Source organism: Platalea leucorodia (genome assembly GCF_965183815.1).
Source record: "Platalea leucorodia genome assembly, chromosome: 1".
Classification (NCBI taxonomy): Eukaryota; Metazoa; Chordata; class Aves; order Pelecaniformes; family Threskiornithidae; genus Platalea; species Platalea leucorodia.
The window spans coordinates 145,429,492-145,448,971 of NC_138823.1; the positions used below are offsets into that span (position 1 = coordinate 145,429,492).

The 19,480-nt window shown below is 39.1% G+C and overlaps 1 protein-coding gene across 1 annotated transcript in view; it reads right to left on the reverse strand.

The window, feature by feature from the left end:
* Positions 1 to 19,480, reverse strand: part of ITGA8 (integrin subunit alpha 8) — a gene marked incomplete at both ends in the record, with an annotated part of 114,070 nt that overhangs the window by 13,548 nt on the left and 81,042 nt on the right. Inside the window, 2 exons of the mRNA XM_082306549.1 lie at positions 10,047 to 10,160; positions 13,473 to 13,598. Of these exons, the coding sequence (XP_082162675.1) occupies positions 10,047 to 10,160; positions 13,473 to 13,598 (240 nt within the window). The remainder of the gene's footprint in view (positions 1 to 10,046; positions 10,161 to 13,472; positions 13,599 to 19,480) is intronic.

The following is a 19,480-nucleotide window of genomic DNA, read 5'->3' on the forward strand; positions in this document are numbered from 1 at the left end:
TCCTCAGGAACTTCCCCCAATCACCATGACCTTTCAAAGATAATTGACAGTGACAACTGACATTGGCCAGCTCCCTCAGCAGTTGTAGGTGTAGGTGCATCCTGTCAGGTCCCTTGGACTTTCATATGCCCAATTTGTTTAAATGTTCCCCTAACCTGATATTCCTCCACTGAAGGTAAATGTTCATTGCTGCAGGTTTTCTCTGGTTGCAGAGGCCTTGGGTTACTGTATGCAGATTTTACCAGTAAAGACCAAAGTGAAGGAGGCATTGAGTACCTCGGCCTTTTCCATGTCCCATTCAGCAAAAGACTCATATTTTCCCTAGCCTTCCTTTTGCTGCTGCTATACTTATAGAAGCTTCCATGATGCCCTTTAAGTCCCTTGCTAGGCTCAGTTCCTGGTGGGCTTTTACCTTCCTAACTCTGTCCCTGCATGCTCCAACAGTGTCTCTATATTCCTCACCCAGTCCCTGCCCTGGGTCAACTGACTCTGCTTCTACCTCTTTTATGTTTCCTTTCCATGTTTGAGTTTTACCAGGAGCTCCTTGTTCATCCATGCAGGCCTCCTGCCGCCTTTGCTTGACTTCCTGCATGCCAGGATGGGCTGTTCTTGAGGTTAAAGGAGGTGATCCTGGAGAATCAACTAGTTCTCCTGGACCCCTCTTTTCTCCAGGAGCATCTCCCATAGAGTTCTTCCAAGCAGATCCCTGAAAAGGCTGAAGCCTGCTCTCCTGAGGTCCAGGGTTGTAGTTCTGGTATTTGCCTTGTCCATTCTGTCTTCTTTTTAAACAACTAGCTTTCTCTTCAAATGTGTTTACTGGTGACATGAAGCCAGCACATTTATTGCCTTCTGGAACTCATTTGCCTATGCCATAAATTTTGTTCTTTTAAAATACTGAGATCAGCCGAATGTTTATTATCAGAACATTTAACCTCTCCTTAGGGCTTATATTAGAAATGAGCGATATGAAGAAAACTGCCTCATGTGACCACATAGGGACAGTCAGATCATCTTCTTAACATAGATGGCATCTAATGAAAGGGAACTACCTTTTCTATTAATGGTGTTTGACATGAAAAATTAGACCAATTTAATATTAGACTTGGCAAATAGACTTGTATTTTTTATACACTTCCATGGTGTTAAACATCCATGAGATGGCCTTCAGAAAAATAATTTTTCCTTACCACACTGATTATTTTCCATTTTCAGACTCAAGCCATTCTTCAACTTTTATTCTACAGCACTGGACTTCTCACACAAAGTCCCAGCGTGTTTCTGTAGTTGTGCAATGATTTGCATTCAGAAAAAAAGCCTGAAAGAAGACTTATGTTTTCAATTCTAAGCAATTCATATTAAGCAGGATTCTGGACATGATTTATATGATTTATAAAAGTAATCTGTAACGGAGAGGGCAGGGTATGTTATATTATTAAAGCAGCAGATATTAAACACACAGCCTGATTGGCTAAGGTACAGTAAAGGCATTAATTCTCTTGAAACATCATATAAAGGAAACACAGCACTCATGGAAAAATAAATCTTTTCACCTACTATACATGGCTTATTTCATTTTCAGCTTGTGTCAGCAATAAGAACATCGGGGGAGGGTACTTCCTGTGGATTAATGCTTGGCTGGGGTTAATAACCTTGGGTTGCGCCCACAGCTATCAACTCTCCTTGACCCTTCATTAGGCTCCTGGAAATGCTGCACATCTCCATTGCTTTACAGGAAGGGAGAATATAAAAGACTAGAGAGTATTTTCCTGCATCCACAGAATTATGTGTTTGTGGCAAAGGGCTTTAAAATAATGACTGTGGTCAGCATCAGCTGCAAACAGGATTTTTACTTGTATCAACACCTTGGACATACAAGCAGCCGTCTCTCCTACAGCCTTGTTTGTAATTCTCAAGTAATTTGTGAGAAACAGCATTTCTTTACCATATCATTTTTTAAATAGCATATGTTTAAATATTCAGTATTTACTGGAAGCAGCAGGACCTGTGGTTTGCAATTCAAGCTGAGGACTTCATTATGGCTCAGAGGAAGGGGAAGAAGGAATTTGGTATTTTTGAATGTCAGTGCCTAATGACCAACAGTAGGGAGCCCAGCCCCAGCTACACTGGCCTTTTGGGGTTCCCCTTGTGGTAGAACAAGCAGACCTGCTCTTGTGTGCTTCGCTGAGACAGTAGTTTGCCAATATTCTGGTAAGTAGGCAAAACATGGCCATCCTCTGTGTTGCTTGGGTGGTAGATCCCTGCTGGTGTATTTATTAAGGCTTCTCTCTACACACTTCTGTTCTACAGACAGATTTTTGAACTGATGCCTTTGTTTTATTTAACAGTTGCAAGACACAGCAGCATGCAGAAATGAAGGAAAGTCTTCCCAATAAATATTCAGGGCAGTGTTTCCCTAAGCACAATTGAGACAAACAGAAAAAATGTGGGAAGTGCTGGAAAATCTCGGACAGTTTGAAGGAGTTCTCCAGGCTCCAGTGGAATGCTGGTCGTTTCTGCAGGAAGCTCAGGCAAAGACCTGAAGTCTCCCCAAAGCGTCTTTAAGGCATATGGAGGCCTCTTAGTCAGAGAGCAGACTAAAATGCAGGGACAAATCTGGCCCGCAGGGAGCTAGATTGAGGGTAGGGAGACCAAAACTTTTAGCAGCTTAAAGAAGTCTGACAGGTCATTGTTCTTCTGCAGGTTTGAAGAGTTTAACTACTGGAGAGACTCCCCAGAATGACTTTGTTCCACTGCCTCTACAGAGGATTGTTCAGCTTCTCTGAAATACTTTTTTTCTGGTTAGATGTAGCCCAGTGAAGTCACCCTAACTGAAGGGCATGTACTTTTTTTATTTCAAGCTGCATGCTGCGGTGGAATTTTCCCCCACAGAACTTATGTCTGTTGCATATAGAGTTCAGTGCTGTTACAACAATATTGGCCCTGCTTGATTAAAACTTGTTTCCCTTCGTGTCTGCTGGAGTCTGGCACATTTTAGAGACAAGAGGGTAAGCAATATGGTGTTACCTTTTAAATATATGCTTTGGGAATTCATTAGCTTGCTTTCTTTGACCCATACCTCCAAAAACCTGAACTACTGCCAATAAGTAGAGTAGCTTACATAAATGCTGAGAGTAGAGGTCATACAACTATTTGTTCTTGTATTAATTTGTTAAAAAAAAGTATGTATGACTCTGTGCATGGTCAAAAAGTACTTGTGCTGTTTGTAACAAGAGGGTATGTCCACCCAAATATATCTGTGACCAAAGACAAACAACTCATCTGAAAATTAACACATCCTCATCTCTATCATTAACTTCTTACACTTCACATATTAGATCTTTTACATTCATTTAAACACACTATTTTAAATTATAATAGAGACAGATATTTTGTTGTGATTTCAGAACACTATAATATATAGATTTTATGGGTTATTGATTTAAGATGTTTATTTCTTCATATACCTAACATTACCTATACTTTAACACATCTTGCAAGAGTCTCATGTTCTGCTCTTGTTAACATTTTGGCATTATTTTAAATAACAACAAATGAAAACAAAACTAGCCCACACCCAGAGAACCTCCAGCTCGTTCAGCCCAGTGCCAACGTCTCTTTCTTTCTAGCCTTCTTGCCACATAAACAATCAAATCCAGCATAATACAGTATTTTTGGCCACACACAGTTTTATTTTTTACTTATTTTGATTTTTTCAAATAACAACAGTTGTTTGACGTAAAGGCAAATTTCTTTTGACGACTTCCTCCTTTTGCTATTATATGTAGCTTGAAGGGCATTGCATCAAATTTATGGCTTTTACTTCTCAGTCTGAATTAAAATAATCTACTTGAACTTCCGTATATGGCTTACATATGGCAACTAGTGAGAGACCAAGATCTTTCTCGCTAATTTTTCTGGTGCTTCCCCACTTCCATCCATGGATAGGGACTTTTAGGTTGGCTGCAGATTTATGCTTTGAAAGCACTAAACAAGCCTCCCTTGACTGAGACGTTTTCCACTGGGCACAGAAAGAGGTTCTGTGCTGAGGACAGAAACTATTGTTCCTTGGGGTCATATCCCACTTACAGATGGAATAATTGCTCCCATAGAGGGAGAGGAGAAGGAGAAAAGTGATTCAATAAAGGAGCCTATGCAAGAGCTAGATCTCTCACCTGTCTTGGACCACTTCCACCAGGTCACCTCTGTTCTGACTTCCAAGCCTCTGCAAACACACGCGGGCTGCACAGAGGACAGCCTGTGCGGCCCCACTGCACTGGTTACCTGCATTCTGCCTCCAATGGCCTTTGTGCAGCTGAACTGAATCCTAGTCCCAAAAGCATGGCCTGGCCTAAAGGATTTCTCCCACACTAAAAAGAGTCTCTGAGTTCATCAGTAGTAAAATATGGAGATTCTCAACAAAATTTCTCATCAAGGAAGTACAATTAGAGCATGCACTCTAACACTGATGAGAGCTCCAGGTGCCAGGCAATGAAGGCAAAAGGAGATGAGAGGACTGGGAGGACTCGTAGCTGACGGCCCAAAATAACAAGCTATTACATCAGGCTCTTTCTCATTTTCTATACTCTTCCAGACCTCTTGATTTCTTTCTATGTCCTTGTAGAGGTGCAGCTTCAGCAGAAGGGAATACCATCATTCTATAGAGCAGGGATGTGGGGTTTCTCAAACTGAGGAGGGAATTGCATTCACGTCTTCCAGTCACGAATTCTGTAATCACTAGACCACCAGCTCTAGCTTCTGCCACTGAATATTGAATAGACAAAGTCCTCCTTAAGTCTTTCAGCTAATGCTGTAGGTACCTCCTGAGCCATTTTTGGATTCTGCCTTCTGAGAGGGTGGAAATATTCCTGCTTAATCCTGATTTGGGTGCCTATCCTTTTGATAAGGGATAGCCCTCATGCATCATCCTGATGGTTAGTGCAAGTCAATTTGTCTGAGGCACCTCACTGTCTCCATATGTTGTATAGGCAGCCTAGGTAATTAGCTTCAGGTTTTGGATTCCAGTCTAGGGCTGGCACTTAAGATGTGGGTGTCGCAGCACTCATCACCTTTATTATATTAAGCATATATTTCCATATTTAGGCATCTAAAAAGAACCAGGAGCAGTGCATGTTCAGAAACACTGCAATAACAAGTATTTAACAGAGAAGCCAAAACATGACTTTGTGTACTAGGAGCACCCGATTACAGTTTTTCTGCCATGTTTCTGTTGCTTTTCAGCTTTCTCAGATTAAAACTAGATTTTTCTCCCTTCTAGCTATTAAAGTTCATGCAGTCAGGGGTGCCAAATTCAAATATCTGGAACTGTCTAAAAGTCAAGAGAGAAACAATACAATTATATTCAATAAAATTAAAAGAAAATAAAATAAACTTCAAACCTCTTGGGAACCTCACACACCCCCTGTGTTTTTTTTACGTTACTGCCTCCCCAGGCTCTCCCAGAAGGAGATTTTTATCATTGTGAGGAACTTGCAATACAGGCTGAAATAACAGTCAAGAATGAGCTGAGTTCCATTTCTCGCAGTGCTGTAACTGCCCAAAGAGCTTGGAGCCTGGAAGGATGTCACAAATCAGGCAGATGGTACAGATTCATCATTTAGAAATACATTTTCGAAACAGATGTTTTACTAGCCAGCTCCTGAGTCTTATATTAAAAAGTACCCATCAGAGTTCAAAGAACGCTGGGCAAGATCCCCTTGGATCTCCCTCTGATGACTCAGAAATACCATGATAAGACAAATGGGGACATAATAGAGCCCTAACAGAACACAATGCAACATAACCATGTACGGTTGTTTCTCTTTTGCATGAATCAGGCTATTATTTGCTCGATCAGCAAGTCTGAATCCAAAAGTCAGCTTTACTAGAGGGTTCATATTTACAGCCAGGCTTTGAAGTTAATCCAAAAAAGTCTGTGATTCTTCTTGGCCTTTGCACAATGTCTGTCTCTGTCTTTGTTGGCTGGTTGGGAAATTTGGGCTGCTTTATTTACTCAAACATGTCTAATCATTGCATGTCATTTAACTGTTATTTGTTAGAGGAGTTTGGGTTTTAAGGTGACAGATTACAACTGTCAAGAGGCAAAGGGGTCAGCTGTTGTCAGTTAAACTAAGTGGAAGAGGAAGGAGTCACTCAATACATGACTGATCTTTTGTGGCAACAAAATATACAGGCTGATCCACATAACTTCAATGAGAAACATGAATTATTTCATCCTAGCATTAATCAATCACCTTCAATGAAATTCTTATCAGGTTTGCATTGGCATATCTATGAGAAGAGAATACATAATGACAGTGTGTTCTAAGCTTTATTGGGCACAAACAATTTCTTCTGCAGATCATCGTATCTTCATTTAGATTACAACACAGTTGAGGAATGTTGCATGTCACCATTACCCTGCTTTCTTTGGCATATGAAAATTTTGTACATTAATTGCATGTGCAAGAGTTTGGGATGTCGCTGTAGAGACAGCAACTTTTCCTCTAAGTTTCTTTACAAAACCATGACTGTGGGGTTCAGTCTGGCCCTTGAACAGTCCTTCCTGGTTCAGAATCACCACATCCTAATTATTTCGACTGTATTTTAATCCTCAGTTTGAATCTGCAGATTTCAGCCTAGCTAACAGCAATTGTTTTTTAGGTATACTTTAGTTTATTTCTGGAATAACCTTAGGAACTAGAAGTTTACAGGCTTACTAAGAGCAGATTATGCCCTTTTTAGGAAACTAATTATGCTCTACAGTCTTTTATGGCGATGTCTGTATAACTGATAATTTTAAAAGGGGCTGTGAAAAAGGGAACTGTTTTGAGGCACATGTGAGGAAGGCAACCAGATCCCATCAAACTATTTGCTTTCTCTCTCTTCTCAGTATATAAGTTTGCATGTGAAGCAGGGGTCATGTTATTCTGGCAGCTTCTGAGACATAAATGGGAGGATACAACAGTTCTCTGGGGACTACCTTTTTATACTTACAAAAAATCCTGTTGCTTTAAGTGGAGTTTTCTGAGCCTTTACAAGGCTTGTAAGTTACTATCTGAAGGAAACAGAAATGCTTCCTAAGGATACAGATAAAATGTAAAATTATCACAGCTCATAAGAAGCCTTGTTTGATAGCAAGGGTGTGTAAGGACAGTGGAGTAAGCAAAAGATGTAATTGTAGGGGTGTTTGCCATGAGGTCTCTGCACCCAGGGAGCCTACAGGATGGCTTCTCCTTGCCCCTGCCCACAGGCTGGTGTAAGGTTCCACCTCTGCCTTGAGCTCACTGAGTGAAGGGAGGTACAGGAATAGCAAGTAGGATTTATTAAGGAGCAATGAGGAGCTAAAGGGACTGCAGCACTGGCATTGCCTGGTGTGTTTGCACACACCTGTGTCCCAAGGCAGAGCTGTGACCCTTCTCCACCATCCAGATCAGAAGGAGGGCAGAGAAGGGTGTTTCAAATCAGCTGGATGAAGCATCCTCTGAAGACAGCTCTCTGTCTTGCCACTGGCTACAGAGTTAGGCAACCAGCTTTGGCATCTAACTCTCAGATGACTAAAATCAGGTAAAATGAGTCCCACTGCTCCTGCATTAAACATGCCACTGAATTTCATGCAGTTATCCTTCTTCTGAACCTTAGTCAGGCTAACTAAGCTGATATTTGAGAAGGAGATTCTGTCTTTAAGAGACACTAAGAAAAGGAGATTTCATGTCTTCTGTAGCTAGTTTGTTCCAACTGATGCACATCCTCTGTCACAACCAAAAACTCAGAGGAACACTCTCTGTTTCTCATTAAATTTGTTTAGCTTTAATCTCTTGTAGTTATTTCTTGTTACATACTAAACTGGACTTAGAAAAACTTTTATGAGACTAATTCCCACTGAAATAGCTGTAAATAGCCTAGAAAATTGCCATCTAAGGATCTGTGCAAGGGGGTTCATTTGTTTGTTTTTTCACAAGATGTTGGTTTTGGCCCTTACAGAATTAATTAGATTTCACTAGCAGAATGATGAACAGAAAGACTTGATTGGATCTGGAATATGTCAGGTTCAGTTCCCAGCTAAGGGAGCTAAGCTTTATCTGTTGCTTGGTAAAGAAGATGGGGAAGGTTCACTGTGATATTCCTTGGGCACTGCAATGGTCAAAATTATCACAGATTGTTCCAGCCAAGGATAATATCTCTGCCTCTCTCTATGTGTTAGGAACAGTGAACTATTGCAGTTAAGTTCTTAACTGAACTTAACAGGGTCTAGCCAGCTTGTGAAGGTCAAACAGTCTCTTACTGGAATTAGCAAAAATTGGAATAAAATTCCCATCATATTTTCCAATATAAATGTTTTTCCTGTGAGTGCAGAGATGTTTACATACTGATATTTTCTGTGCAAAATTTTGTAAGATCTTTGCAAAAGCTTACACGAGAAGATGTTGATCCCAGTTACCCAGATTTGGAAGGACAGAGAGACTGTCAAGCTTTTGGGCTTAAATTTGAACGAGGGCACGCCCTTTTTTCCCCACTAGCAGATGACTCACTGAGCAAACCTAAATGAAGTACCTCCAGTCTAGCCTTTCAAACACATTTGCTAAATATGCTTCCTCTTAAAAGCATTGTATTTGTGTTAAGGGAAGTGAGGAGAGGATATGAAAGTTTCTTGGGATTGATTGTTAATAGAAAGAAAATGTACTGACAAATCAGGAATTAATTCACCTAGTATCTGAAAGGATGTCCTTTGTTACTGAGCTAGACAGAAATCACTTTCAAGCAAGGCCAGATAGTTCTATGCTCTTACCATAATGGTGCTAATAGCTGTTGTAGAAGAAACACAGAATGTGACCTTAAGTCCTGACAAATAGTTAGAAAAGACCTTTCAAGTCACCCTTTCAGTAGGTGCTGCCATAGTCCAGTACGCTAAGAGAGACCCATGACCTCCAAAGTATGTACCCATTGTGGATTTGGTGCCACAATGGTTAGCTACTGAGCTGGCATTTTTGTATTACTTTCTGTAAATATTGTCCCATCTGCTCTCTTGTTTCTCCAGGAAAGCAAGTTAAGTGAGGAAGAATTTCTTTTATCTACTTTCACATTTGAGAAAAGGGAGAAATTAACTTAAAAGGTGTGACAAGCTTAATTTAAAGCTCCTGTTTTAAGCTAAAGATCCTTAATTTTTCTCTTGCTAGGGCAAGAGGTATTGTGGGGATAAATCATTCTTCTCCCACAGCTATAGGGAACAAAGGAGAGCATTCCGGGTAGAAAGACTGGGGAATTCTAAATACCTTGAAGAAGGAAGGTGATAATCAATCAGTTTGATCAAGATAGGATCTGCAGTTATTTCCTAGTAACAGCAAACTGAATTATAAATTTCTCAATGTACTGCCCAGAGTTAAAGATATGACAGCCACATAGTACTACAGACACATGGCCGGCTGTGAGGTAACGGCTCGCAGTGCAATCCCTTTGCCTTATGCAGCGCAAATACAATTCCGAGAGCAGATGAAGCTGGAAATACAAGAATTTGCATTTCCATGGTCTGCACTGTCCCTTCTTTTTAGTGGTAAGACAAAGATTGTCACTACATGAGTGTTGTATGTCATACGACCTTGATACGTATTACTCTTACCTAGATTAATGGAGAATGAATAACAATGAATTTTTAAGCTGGACACAGTGTACACAATCTACTGTTTGGCCCCAAGACAAACCTTTCATCGGGAAAGATGTGATGAATGCAGAGCATATCATGGAGACATAAGAGATTTGGGCCAGTCCAGGAAAGCAGAAACAAAACCAGGAAAGGTGTTTAAAAATCATCTTGGAATTTTCAGGTAAGATTCAGGACATGAATTTGAGAGGGAGTGATAGTGAGAGAAAGAAAATAAACAGCATGCATGTGACCTGAAGAGGAACCAGTGAGATGTTACCTTCAAAGAAAGTGATAACAAAAAGGATTTGCATTTGGCCCATTTAATTTCATCATTTGTATTCTTAAATATCTGGTCAAATAAAAGATGCAGGGGTTTTTGTGTATAGAAAGAGATTTTTGCGTGCATTACCTCTAGGAATGTTTGGGCCCATAGCCGGGACCTGATTTTTAGCGCTGCACTCTTCCCTCTTTCCAGTTGTCCCACAGTGCAGGAAATTAGGATACACTTCACATTCGTACAGTTCTGTGTACAAAATAAAGGGAAGTCATACCTATGCTTTAAAAATGCTTTCAAATGCTGTAAATTAGCAAAACAAATCAATTTTCCCTTAAAGAGCTAAGTAGTCTGAAATCAGCAATTTCATCTAATATACATGAGATACCCCACGAGTCATTTTGAGAACTATAAATGAAGGGGGAGATTCTTTTTGCACCACCAATGAATACAACCACCCACCTGTAGTAATGAAAATAAAAGTAATAGTTTGCAACAATATCTAGTCTGAAGAACTCTTAAAATGTCCAGGTACTTATCAATCCTTTGATGCATGTGCTTTGTCTTTATCTATCAGTCGTTTTGTGATTTCAACACGTGTTTTTTTTCTGTTCTCCATGCCTGAAGTCTTTATTTATGTTCCTAAATCTTTCCCCTGTTCTAACTCTCCTGGTTTTCTTACTGATATTTACATTATAGCAGCCAGAACATTTGCTGAGATTCATTAGTTGCTCTACTTGAAACTTGTTGTCCATGAAATGTTCCTGATGAGCAGTGATTCTGGCTCACACACAGGGTTGAAGACAAAAGCCAAGCAATGCAACTCAAAACTATAAACTACTGTTAAAGTCTGCCAGAAGAATGTCACAAAACCGGTTAAAAGCTGACTGGAAGCCACTGAAGGGAATGAGAAGAGTCTCATGGGGTAACCACAGAAATGATGTGGTGGTTTGGGGCGTAGAAAGGAAGAAAGATCTCATAGAGAACTGATTAAAAGTGTGTGTAAAAAAAATGTATAGCTTTATATATACAAATGGGTTTTACCTGAAAAGTTTTGGTTTGATTCATGAGGAAGGCTGAGGTTTTAATTAATTCATATTTTTATAACAAAGCAGAGAATCCTTCCCTTATAGATGTTTTATTGACACTCATGACAGAAGGTCTTGTGACCTTGAAAGCAAAGCTAAGTTTTCACAAGTACAGTCCCTTGGGAGAGTAAGAATGGCTGCACTACCAAAACCCATACTTCAGAAAATGAGATGATGATGTATGTAACAGATCTGAAAACAGCCTTAAGGAATCCTCTGTCTTTACAGACAGCTTCCCCCGCAAATCTCTATCTTATTACAAGTTAAGTAGAAGCTGTATGCTTAATCACTGTTTTCTAAATCTGCCTGAAAATGAAACTGTAAACCCTGGAACTTGCAACTATAAACCTTTTTTTTTTAAAATTAATATCTCAAAGTATCTGTTTATTTGGCTTTTCATATTTAAACATCCTCCAACCAGATTTATTTATCTTGCAGGAAGGAGTAGAGCTGTTTTCATTAATCATAGTGGCCAAAAACACATATTGACAAAATAAACCATTAGTACGCAAAACAGTCTACTTTTGGCTGACGTTTTAGGACCTGAACACATATTTCTATTTTTCTTAGTAATGCATTTAGCCTGTAGTGATTTTCAGAACACTGTAACATTAGAACTAATGGAAGAGAAACCAAATGTTTAATAAACAGTGTAAATAGAATAAGAGGTTCTCAGAACATTTTTCCTCTTTGTGAAAATGCAAATGATGAAAATGAAATTAACTTAAAATTTCTGACAAAAAAAATACAAATTTTAGCAAAGAATTACCTTTGGCTAATCAGTCATTTTCCGAAGCAACATTCACTTTCCATGCATACTTCAAATGTGTAAAAAAAAAAAAAAGGTAATTTTTCTGGATCTGTAGTATGCAATGCTAAAGGTATATAGAACTGGGACACCTTTCTAACTGAACAAATGACAAATTGCTTTTCTATGCCCATCCTGAAAAAATCCTGCTATATATCCAGTAGTAAGCACTAAGTACCCAATCCTATCCTAATTTGTGCTTATCAAAAGCATATTGTACTAGAAGACTGGTCATCACCATGCCGTTTTTATATTACTAAGTACTCAGCTAAATACTGTCTATATCAAGCAGCTGAAAGATCTCTGGTTTGTATTTTAAGATGCAGACACAGTACATACTTAAGAACTTTGTTAACCACTTTCGGTTACTGCAGTAATTTCTGTGTTGGCAGCATATGAGACTAATCACTGAGAAAGATAACTGATAATGAAGGTATTACTGAAGAATGGATTAAATGTTCTGTGGTATTGACTGGTATGCCTTCGAAAGCGCAGGCATTTTTCCTTCAGCCCCAGTGATTCTTCCCAGGGTATTAGGTTGATGAAAGAATTACATAGGAATCAACAGTGATTATTGTTTAAAATGGGTTCATCTGTGATTTTGTTCTTAATAACATTATGGCATTTATTACTTTCAGATTCTATCTTCTTCCTGTTACAAAAATTGCCAAATTAACTTTCAGAAGCAGCGTAATTATTCTATTACTCCAGAATACTTAGGTCTGTGACGTTCTTTTCTTCCTACCAAATTCTAGATGGAATATTCTAGTCAAACATGAGCTTGCAGTAAATTGCTTAATAAGAGACTGGACAGCATGAAATAAACTCTGCCTGAGGTTCATAAAAATAAATGGAAAGCATTGACTGCATGAATCCTACAAGTGACCTCAAGGTCACTGAGTCTGAACACTGCCTCTAGGCAAGGGGAGCTGATACCTACAATGCTGAAGTATGCTAAGGATGGGACATTGAATGCAGGAATGGAAAAACCACCGACCTTCTGAAAATACAGCCAAGTCCAAATACTCAGGTACCAGACTGACTAATCAGAACTATTTTCCTGGGAGAAAGATCTTTGCTCTTGCTCCAGCATTGTCTGGAATGTTAAAAATGCAGTGACCTGTCTGATTTGCCTTGCTTGTGGTACTGTGAAGGGAAAGAGTCTTACCTTTCCATGTGTATATAAGTACTTACTGGAGGAAAAAAATATGCTCCAAAGTATTTGTATGTCAGAACTGTTACTTACACAAAAATGTTAATTTTAAGTGTGAGCTACTTCTTACGAAAGAGCCAGAATGCTAGGAGTCAAGTTAATAAGAAGAGACCTACATTTCAAAAGTCAGAATCTGAAATTTAATTCGTGAAAGAGGGGTCCCTTCTCTAAATCTGTGCTGAAATTCCCTGTGACGTGTGCCATTGCATGACCCCAGAGGTTCGTCTGCAAACAGCCAGGAGTAAGACAGCCAGGAATTCGGCATGCATGATCTTTAATGTAAAAGTCTGTCAAACAAAATCACTAACCTGTGTCATGGCGATAGGTAATAAGCAATATTTTAAACTGAAAGATTCAAAATCACTTAGAACAGTATTTAAAAGTCTGTAAATAAACAGCTACCTTGATATATTGCATGCATAGTCCCAGTTTATAGTTTTTAGATGGCTCACCAATATTTTTGCAGAGTTTTTCCTGTGAGGTTCTGCCACCGTGACATCCCTTCTCCTGATGTAATGAGAAATTGTGGAATTATATAAAAAAGCAGCAAGTTCAGGAGTGTCTTGTGGAATAGCAAACTGCAAAGAGAAAAAATGTGAATGGTAATGATATACTCATACGATGATTCTAACAGATTTGTTCCCTTCTCAGAGGTCTTGAATTTTGGATTAACGCTGTTTTTCCTATTTAACAGCACAGCCATGAGAATATACTGTCTTCAACTAGGAGCATTATTAGTAATAGCACAGCAAGATATTGCCCAGTTATAGGAATCACAGTAGATGATAACACTTTTTTCCACTTTTTACTGGTGTCAGTTTCATTGCTGTACTTAATTTTGTTAAGACTCTTGGGGCCAGATTCTGATCTCTATAACAGGATAAATTCAAAGTTGCTGCACTGAAATCTGGTCATTAGTTCAGATCAGAATCTGCCTATTGAAATATAATGACTTTATCAGCTTTAGACGGTAAAGGAAAAAAAAATGGAAAACTGAATTCTACCAACACAACTTTTGATCATTATTTGTTACAGATTTCTTTTGGTAACAACTCAACTTTGTATAATGCAACAGTTTGTTCATTTTTAATCTCATATTAAAATGCATTCTGTTCAGCTTTATCTTCACAGATTTTTATTCTCTGATTAAAACCTATTTTATTGTTGTCTTTAATTTCTACACAGAGCATTTAAGACTTCTTTCAAGAAGCCTCAGAGAACACCTGGGAATCCAGTTGCTACAGAGGGAAAGATAAATTCTAATTTATGACAATCCAGTCTTGTAAAATCGCAATAAGATGTATGTGGAAGTTTGTAATAAGATCTCAACAGGAACTCACCTAAACATAAACAAGACTATTCTTTAAGGGCCTCAGATTATGAAAAGCTACATCAGATCCATCTTGTCAGTTCCTTTAACCTCTGAGCACAAAATATCTTAAACAAATTTCTAAAGAAAATGTTTGTAATTTTAAGAAATGTTGTAGCACTAAAGGGAAGAGAATAGTTATAAACACACAAAACCTGCCACACACTAATGCTGTGTAGTACTAGATTTGGAAAGTTGTACCATTCATCTGATGAAAATCATGAGGCTAAAGAAGGAACTATTTTGACATTGTCTGAGATCTTCAGTCAAAAGCATCCTGCAAAGTGAATGATACTGTAATTTATTAACTGATGAAAACCCCTTAAGCAAAAAAATTTTTTTTTCCCCCTGTTGCTTAATTAGGTTAACATTGTCTTTTTGCAATAAGGGAACAGTTAAAAAGCTAGTAAATCTCTCCCTCTCAATGTGATAACATGTGGGAATTCTCTTTCCAGGATTCTTTCACCAGCATATATAGGCTTCTTTAATGATGACAAATTAAAAGAACCACAATACAATGACATGCCTTTGAAGAAGCCCTCAATATATGATCACAACTGATACATATGTGGATCCATTTGAATACTAGATGATTTTTGTATTTACTTATTTTTTTCATAGATCCTAGAGTGTTAGCATCTTCAGTAGTCAATTATTACAGCAAAGGTTCAAAAACAGCCCTCTATGATTAAGAGAAAACATACATGTCTCCTGCAACAATTTAAAAGCAGAATTCCTCCAGTGGCCTAGATGTTCAGGTGAAAGATATTATTTTATCCTTCTTGAGCCAGTAGCATGGAATTGCACAACTCTGTCTCTGTAGCTATTTTATATGCCCCATATTTAGCACACCATACTGTATTTTAAATGGATTCTCGCTCCCTCCCTTTAACTACAATGGACTGTCTCGGTTTCCCCACCAGGGAAAACTGTACTGCTTTCTTCTCCCAAGCCTCATCATCTTGAGCAGATTTCCAGATCTCTCCAGTTCTTCAATTCTAATTTCAAAACCCGGTTTAGCTTTCCTCTTTTTATAGCCAGGCAATACCCTCTGCTGCAATGTGTAACTCCACCAGAAATGTTCTGAAGAGGACTTTGTGTAAAAGCTGTTATATGAGAGGTGTCAGTGACCATTCAAGAGCAATGCATTGGATGGTATTATTTTGTCTCCAGACCAGGACTTACACACAGTAATAACGGCTCTGCAGCATGAGGAGACACTGCCTCTGGAAGAGGTTAGCTCCTGCCAGTCATGTTAGTGGATGTATCTTACCCATGTGGTGGATTTTAGCTGCTATTTCACTGCTTCTCTGACAAGACGCCTCACTCATGGTACTACAGTTCTCAGCTATTGAGAATGTGCCATGTGGGTCACACCGTATCATCTACCATAGCTGGAAACCACTGCCTATACCTCTGGCATTTACAGGCACTGGCTCCATAAAACTACTTTTTGCCAGCAGTCTGGAAAAAAAAACAAACCCCAAACAACTCATCAGGAATACTGGCTCAGGCCAAAGGTGCATCTAGCTGAGCCCTCTTCTCCTCAACACTGCCTTTACACAGATATGGAAAGAAGAGTAAGAACAGGGTATGCATACACAATACTCTCTCCTAATAACTTTCAGCTTCCAAATGTTTTCAGCTCAGGGACATCCTGATCTACATGAAGTTTTTGTTCATTTATTAATCTTCACTGGACTTCTCTTTTGTGAATTTGTCCAGTTTCCTCTTAACACCATGTAAACTTTTAACCCTGACTGCTTTCTTTGGCAACAAGTTCCAGACATCTAATACCTGTTGCATGAACCACCACTTCCTTTTGCTTGTTTTGAATCTGGCTCTACAGGCTTCATTTGATGCTCCAATTCCTGCGCAGTGAACACACTGCATTCCTGTGCAGGAACAGGCAGAGCGCAGTCAATTCCCACCCACACTCTTCCCGCCACTTCTGATCTTGCGGATCATATTTGTGCATAGTCACCTCCTTTCTAGATTGAAGCATCCTAGTATACCGAGTTCTTCTGCAAGGGAATCTGTTCCTTTTGCTCCTCTTTACATCTTTTGCAAGATTCATAACTTTATTATCCTTTCACATCTCTCACCACCTTCAGAGAAAGATAAGCTACAGAAAAGAAAAAGTCCCTAAATAAGAGTCTTCCCATGTGTGCACAGGTTTGATTTATCTTTGTGGCAGAAACTACAACGCACAAAGAAAATCTTTCTACAAGACAAGAAATTCAGCAATGGGGAGGAATATACTACTTTAACTCAAACTGAACAATCTAAGTCATGTCAAAGGGGAAATGCCCAAGCACCCTAAGAGAGCTGGGTTCTGAAATCCAAGAGGAGCCAGGCATATAATGTCCTTAGTCTTATTTGGAAATTTGAGCCAGGCGTCCTGCTGTTTATACAAAACCTGAAGGAAGCTGTCTCTGTATCCTCTTCCCATCTGAAGCAATAGATAAGCATTACATATTTGAAACCTGATTTGTGTATTCATGCTGTTCAGCGCTTTGAAAAACTGAAATAAGGAAAGGATGTTTAAATTCTTGCAATAATGATTGTGCATCTAAAGTCATATTCTGCTAAGACAGATGGACCATTATTTCATTATTACAGGAAGTTTTCACACAAGCCTCCCAAGAGTTTAGTCTTGTTTATGTAACAGATGTAATCATTATCAAGTAGAAGAAGGAAGACCAAACTAAAAAAAAAAATAACAAAAATAAAATAAAAAAATATATTGCCTGAAAATGTCATTAAGAACTGTGGCACTATTCTACCCAGGAGCTCTGCCCTCCTGACAGTAAGGCTCCCATCTCAGCTTCTTAGTTGAAACTTAAAACAGAACACAGTGGCTAGGGGGGAGGGATGCTGAACGCCTTTTTGTGCACTTGCAGCGTGATCTGACCAGTGGCTTTGAGATGCTAGGCTTGCAAATAGAAATGCAGCAGCTCAGCTTCTTGTTCCTCACCACTTTTGGAAAACAGGTGGAAATGGGATGGAAAAGATTAATAGAAAAAATTCTCTGTTTCCAAACTTGCTGTGTTTCAGGTACAAAATGGAAACATTTTCTATCTTCAGTTCCCTATCCCTCATTTCCTTTTTCTTCTTCTAGAGAAACTAAGTAAAAGGATAGAATCTTAACCCCTCTCTGGCTGCCTGGGTGAAACACAGAAGTCTAGCCATAATGTACTTGGTGTACATCAGTTTTTCTATATTCTTGTAAGTATATCTTGTGGTTCTGTCTCCTTAAGCTAAGGACTTGTCTTGTAGCTCCTGTGGTCATAAGCAATCCCCTTCACTAGAAAGATGTCTCCACTTTCATCCACTGTACTGAACTCAAACCCCTCTGGGTACGCAGAAGACATATAGCACTTTTAGCATTTGGAATGCAGCTCTTCCCACAAGATGCTTAATAGGCTACTCGTTAAACTCAGTAAGTGGTGTTTACTCCAGAAGTGTCTGGAATCAGTTATGCTTAATAAATCGGATACCTTGTTTTTGAGGGGATAATATGTAGAGCTGTGTTTTGCTAAATCTTCTGGCTTTGAGCCAAACCAAGCTCTTTTGGGGGGATCTGCCATCACAAACACAGATCTTAAAACAGGCTTTTAGACACTGGCATATCAACACTTTACTGAGGAGGGTGCTACTAGGCTTCCCCTCGTTAGTGTTTCCTCCAAACTCTGAGGTCTCCAGCTCTGCTATAAAAAAAGAACCATGTCCATGGAAGGGGAAGCAATTTGGACAGCAAACAATACTTAGGAGTAATGCTTATGAAAAAATTGGTAGGGGAATTTTTTCCTCTCTGCTGGTATGATTAAAATAATTATAGAATCATTTCCAAATAGAAAAAACAAAAACCTGTCATGTTGCTGACAAAGTTGTAACTTTTATGAATTAATATTGATTAAGCCATAAAATAATTGTAGACTATATGAATCATTTTATCAAGTGGCAATACATGAAAACTTCCATTTCTGGAGTACATTCCATGCAGAATTCCAGTTGATAGTTTCACTTTATAGGATATTCAAAGTGTGTTCTTTGAAAAATTAAGATCATTAACACTTTAAGACAGGTAAAAATTATATAGGCTTCTAAAATGACTCCCATTTTACAGATTATACTGTCTCATACTATGTTGAACTTAATATAAAATATAGCATATGATATTAAAAATATGTATCTTATCATATACTTGGTGCAAGGAAATAGCCCCTGGCAACAAAACGTGCCGAGGACTGACTGGCTAAGAAGCAGCTGTGCAGAAAAAGATTTGGCTTAAGCTGCAGAAGAGCCAGCAGTGTGCCCTGTCAGCAGCGAGGGCCAACCGAATCCTGGGCTGTATGAACAGGAGCAAAGGCAGTACACTGAGGAAATGATTACTCCCCTCTGCTTAGCACTCATTAGACCACATGTAGATACAACACCCATTTCTGGAGCCTCAGCAGAAGACAGAGATCAATATACTGGAATGAGTTCAGTGGAGGGCCCCCAGGGATGCTCAGGGCTGGAGCACTCGTCCTGCAGGGAGAGGCCGAGGGGCCAGTGCTTGCCCAGCCCAGAGATGAGAAAGCTTTGGGGGGACTGAAGCTGTCAGAGGGAGAAGGTTATCACAAAAATGGAGCCAGGCTTTTCACAGAGGTGCATGGTGGGATGATGACAGGCAATGGGCATAAGTCGAAACATGAGACGTTCAGACTGAATGTAGGGAAAAACCTTTTCCCTGGAAGGACAATCAAGAAGCAGCAGAACTTTCCCAGAGAGGTTTTGCAGCCTCTGTCCTTGGATGTTTTAAAGACCAGACTGGATAAAGCCCTGAACAACCTAGTCTGATCTCACAGCTGACCTTGCTTGAGCAGGATGTTGGATGAGAGTATTCCTGATATCTCTTCCAACCTGAATTAGCCTATGATCCTAAAAAACCAGATCGCTATACAAATTAGCTGTAAATTATTTGTATTGGAATAAAAAACCTAAAATTGTGTTACACCCTTCAAAAATAGTTAATGCCACAATACCTGGTGGCTGTCTGCTGTCTATTAAATAAACAGGTCTGAGAAGTTCATGTCTTTCAATTTA